General features: G+C 38.9%; 1 protein-coding gene across 1 annotated transcript in view; it reads left to right on the top strand.

The window, feature by feature from the left end:
* LOC119577143 (AF4/FMR2 family member lilli-like) overlaps window positions 1–5,000 on the top strand; it is a 19,328-nt gene that overhangs the window by 13,060 nt on the left and 1,268 nt on the right. The window contains exons 5-7 of the mRNA XM_037924840.1: window positions 325–400; window positions 942–1,317; window positions 1,843–5,000. The exon at window positions 1,843–5,000 is cut by the window's right edge and continues 1,268 nt beyond it. Of these exons, the coding sequence (XP_037780768.1) occupies window positions 325–400; window positions 942–1,317; window positions 1,843–1,974 (584 nt within the window). The 3' untranslated portion in view covers window positions 1,975–5,000. The remainder of the gene's footprint in view (window positions 1–324; window positions 401–941; window positions 1,318–1,842) is intronic.

Raw genomic sequence — 5,000 nt, 5'->3', positions numbered from 1 at the left:
AGCAGTAGTACTAGTGGTAGTAACTGTCATAGCAGTAATAGTAGCATCGGTTTGTTCCATTAGCAACAACAGCAATAGAAGTATGGTAGTAGTAGTAATAGTAATAATTGTAGTAATATAGTAGTAGTAGTAGTAGTAGTAGCACTAGTAGTAGTGGTAACATTAAAGCTAATAGTTAGAGGAGTTGTAGTAGTAGTAGCAGTAGAATCATCATTAGCAGTAGTAATAACAAAAAGAATAACAGTAGATTGTAGAATGGTTTTAAAAGTCTGTCAGATTAACACCATCTTGCCATCGCCTGATTGACCCTGACTTCATCCACAGTGCAAGCAAGCAAGGAACCTGAAAAGGACTTCACTTACTTATCCAAGGTCTCAGGACCAGTTGTTATCAGTTTACAGTAAGTATCTGGGGATTTTTTTACATTGCATGTGTACGTGTGCAGGTGTGTGTGCGTGTGTGTATGTGTGTGTGTGTGTGTGTGTGCGTGCGTGCGTGTGTGTGTGTGTGTGTGTGTGTGTGTGTGTGTGTGTGTGTGTGTGTGTGTGTGTGTGTGTGTGTGTGTGTGTGTGTGTGTGTGTGTGTGTGTGTGTTTGTGTGTACTCATCGCTTGTTTTATTTGTTTTGATCCATTCAGCTGCTTTTCTTTTGAACATTTTAGGTGGACACTGAATCAGCTTTCTGACCTACTTCAGCATACTCTTCTTTTTGAACTGTGAAATAGTTCACGATTCATCTTCGTATGCTAATACATATAAGTTTCATAAATCGATGCGGAACATATTTTCTGTACTCTGTAAATTAAAAAGTCTTTCTTCATTTACTGTAATATTAGCTTATTGGTGTAGTTAATCTCCTTTTTACTAGTTTCTCACGTATCTGCTTATTGTTGTAGTCCTACGTAATCTTCATTCATATACTATGCATTTGCTAATCCGCAGAGACAACGTAGACTACACTCGCACCTCTGCTTTCCGGCTCGTCTTCATGCCAGACCAAGAGCTGCGTCGCCACCACCAGCAGAAGCCGCAGCAGCAATTACATCAGCAGCTGAAGCAGTCCCTGGAAGCTGTTTTGCAGTCCCGCCAGCAGAACCAGGAGGAACAGCACCAACAGCAGCAGCACCAACTCCAGCAGCAACAGCAGCAGCAGCAGCAGCAACAGCAGCAGCTCGACTTGCTGGAGTGCATTTCGAGGAAGTCCGGTCTGCCTCGCTGGTTCATCGCCGTCACCATCTTCACGTCGGCGCTCGTGATCCTGTGGCTCTGCTTCACCCTCACCGCGCCCCCCGATGACATCAAGGTTGTGAAGACGAAGGTCAGTCGCTGGGTTTCTGGGCTGGGTCTTCGTAGTAGTAGCTTGGTGTTCGTGGTGGGGGGTTTTGCGTGGTCCGTTGGTGGGCGATATTATATTTTCGTTATATTTGGAGAATTGGAAGTGTAGATATGGTTATCCAGTTTCGTTCTCTCTCTCTCTCTCTCTCTCTCTCTCTCTCTCTCTCTCCTCTCTCTCTCTCTCTCTCCTCTCTCTCCTCTCTTCCTCTCCTCTCTCTCTCTCTCTCTCTCTCTCTCTCTCTCTCTCTCTCTCTCTCTCTCCTCTCTCTCTCTCTCTCTCTTTCTCTCTCCTCCTCTCTCTCTCTCTCTCTCTCCCTCTCTCTCTCTCTCTCTCTCTCTCTCTCTCTCTCTCTCTCTCTCTCCTCTCTCTCTCTCTCTCTCTCTCTCCTCTCTCTCTCTCTCTCTCTCTCTCTCTCTCTCTCTCTCTCTCTCTCTCTCTCTCTCTCTCTCTCCCTCTCCCTCTCCACAACCACACAGCCATCAGCACCGCCTCCTTTGTCGTCCACAGCCTCCGGATTTCAGCGTGGACGAAAACGACGACGGTTTCGACGACTTCGGTGACGACCTCAACATCTCGGAGAAGAAGAAGCTGCTCGCCCACGCCGATGACGTCATCAAAATCCGGATCGAAAATGTGTAGATGAATGGGCAGAGATGCGTGTGACTTCCGTGGACATGTGTGAGGAATTACTGATGGAAATGGCGAGGGATGAAATTGTAATGAATGGAGGGAAAGGGAAAACGAGGGAAAGGAAAACACTGGCGCAAAGCAATAAGAATTTTTGGGGGAATAATCTTATCATTGTGTGATGTACGTACATGGTAAAAAAAAACAGACGTGAAATTACAAAAAAAATATATATATATCGTCAAGCAGAAAAATAAAAAAACAGAACTTGGTCACAACAAAATAGACATGTTACAACTGAAAGGTTTTACTAAGAAAGAAATTACGTTATCACAACCTTGTAATCAATCCGAGGGGAAAAACACGTGAAATTTAACCTCATCACAACACACAAAATAAACCAGTCGATTATAAACAAATCAATAAATCAAATATAAAACACCAAAAATGGGGAAAAGTCGACCAAATATTACATGTGACTGATCGAGTAAGTGCCATTACATCAGAGATTCTAAAGGATTTTCAAAACCCTTTTGCCTGCCCTTTGAATAATACAAGAGCCTTCAAGAAGAAAATCCTTCAGCAATATACCATAAGAGTCTAAGTTTTCCCTTTCTCATTTTCATTGTTATTGTTGCAAGTATTTATAAACATTTTTTTTATATTGTACATTTGCGTGTTAGGTGATAGTGTGGTGTTCCGAGAGACTAATCTGGTGCTTTTGAGCGAACAGAAAAAAAGATGTCTTTAGGTGATATCTCAAAAGAAGAAATAAAACAGAAGAATGAGGTACGTGGTTGTAAAATGTGCTGTGGGTGACTCAGCAGAACAAGCTGCGAAGCGGAGTATTTTATTATTCGTAAAATTCCTGCTATTAGTTTTATCACTGTTATTATTAATGCTGTTGTGTTATTATTATCATTATTATTATTATTGTTATTATTATTATTATTACTATTATTATTATTATTATTATTATTATTATTATTATTATTATTATTATTATTTTATTATTATTATCATTATTATTATTATTATTATTATTATTATTATTATTATCATCATCGTTATCAATACTGTTGATTTCATTGTTGTTATTATTGATGTTATCATTGTTACTATTATCATTTATATATTTTTTTTCTTTTTCAAACATTTTTCCAGAGATAATTTTCTTAATTTCCAATACCTAAAAATACTAGAAATATATGATGCTGCAGAAAAGTAAAATACACATAGTATAACTATATACATACTGTATACATGTAGTAGAGCATCCGCATATCCATAACAAGGAATGATTTTATAATTGAAGCATTTGAGAAAATCTAACACATGCACATGTTTTCAGAGGCACGTCTATAACGGATTCAAAATTTCCTGTTGTGGGTTCCGCCTGGTGCAGATTCAACAGGAAAATGAACGACGATCAAAATACCCAAAACAGAGATTTCCGTATTTTAATAATTTACTTATTTATTCACTTGAATCATAATTATTATTTGGGGCGGGCGCGTGCATTTTCTGTTGGAAGTTAATAAGATAATGAGATAAAAAAAATAATAATGATCACATGCAATTTTTGTGGATCAGTGTGGCGAATCAGAAAGACGTACTCGAACAGATTGCGTAAAGCCAGCCATTTTTCGTCGATTTCGAAGCTGTGTCAAACGAACATCAAGAACGCGGCTTCTCGCATGCGGATTCATGACGTCGCTTCTTACACGAACGACCATCTTCGCGCCTTCCAGTCATCGTAAATAATAAGGTCAATGTAAATCGTAAGGCGGGTTCGCGCGGACTTTGTCTTGTACATGTACTAACAAAAGAGTAAATATCGCATCTGTTGAAAGAAGAAAGGGGAACCCACGTAAAAGAAATAAAGCTGATAAACTGAGTGAGATAACTGTGATCTCACTGAAGAGAAAGATGTAACGGTTATATCTGGACACAACCAAAAGATCATATGTTAAGCGATTCCATCCTATATATCGTGAGGTCAGGGAAATCTGCAATATTGCCACAATATGACAAGGTTGAATCTACCTTACCATCTCAGCACAGTGACAAAGCTGCCTTTAAATGGCAAATGCATGTTGCCAGGGGTTAAGTGGCCATGTGTTAAAAATGAATAGGTAAATACTCATAACTCATTTACTATCTAAACAAATAATTTCTGGAGAAAATAAAAAAATCAGTGACTCAAAACTATGAATGACGTTTGACATTTCAAAAGAGAAAACACAGGCTCTCCGTTGTGGTGAGGTATTTACACCCTTCTGTCAGTGTTTCCAGAGAGATTTCCCGTGACCTCTGGTGTGTGTGTATAGTTGTTTCAATATTTATCTGTGCTGCTCATATACATTTTTGATGGCAATATGAAATTATATAAAAGTACTAAAATCATGGTTGATAAAATATGCGAAGGCATAAACTCGTTTATTTATATGATGCATGGATTTTTGTATTATTTTCAAATGGACTTTTAAATTACATGGGAGCAAATCTCGGTCTCTCTTGGCCTTCCAGGGAAGATCCTATCACTTTCTTGGCTTTGTGTGAAAAGAAAATGTTGCACAAGAAAGTGACGAGGAGATTATACATGTTGAAGTGTTGAAATGTTATTTTGATTTCTGTGACAGTTGGAGTAGTTATAGCATCTGACGTTATAGGTACATCTGTATTATAATCAAGGGAATTGACACAACGGCTGTTCAAAAACAAGGATTGGTTCAATTTAGGTGTCAGCTTTATTCTCTCTTATATATGTGAGTTGTGTGTGTACTTACTAGTAACACAGGGGTTTAGGCCTTACTCTAAGGTCAAATGTGAATAAGTATGAGCACTGAGTGAGAGAGGCAATGATGCCTGTCTTAACGTCATTCTATCTTCTTTTTTATATATCTACGCTGCTATGATCATCATTATATACATGGTTTTTTTAGGGGGGGAAGCTCTGTTCGGAAGCCTAACTCCTGAACGCTGAAAGACTCTTACACGAGCTTTGTTTTTTCTGGCAAGCCTCGTGTACGCTCAGG

This window comes from Penaeus monodon, chromosome 9, assembly GCF_015228065.2.
Source record: "Penaeus monodon isolate SGIC_2016 chromosome 9, NSTDA_Pmon_1, whole genome shotgun sequence".
Lineage (NCBI taxonomy): Eukaryota > Metazoa > Arthropoda > Malacostraca > Decapoda > Penaeidae > Penaeus > Penaeus monodon.
Note: the sequence above shows the minus strand (reverse complement) of the source record. Positions and strands in the feature narration are given on the sequence as shown.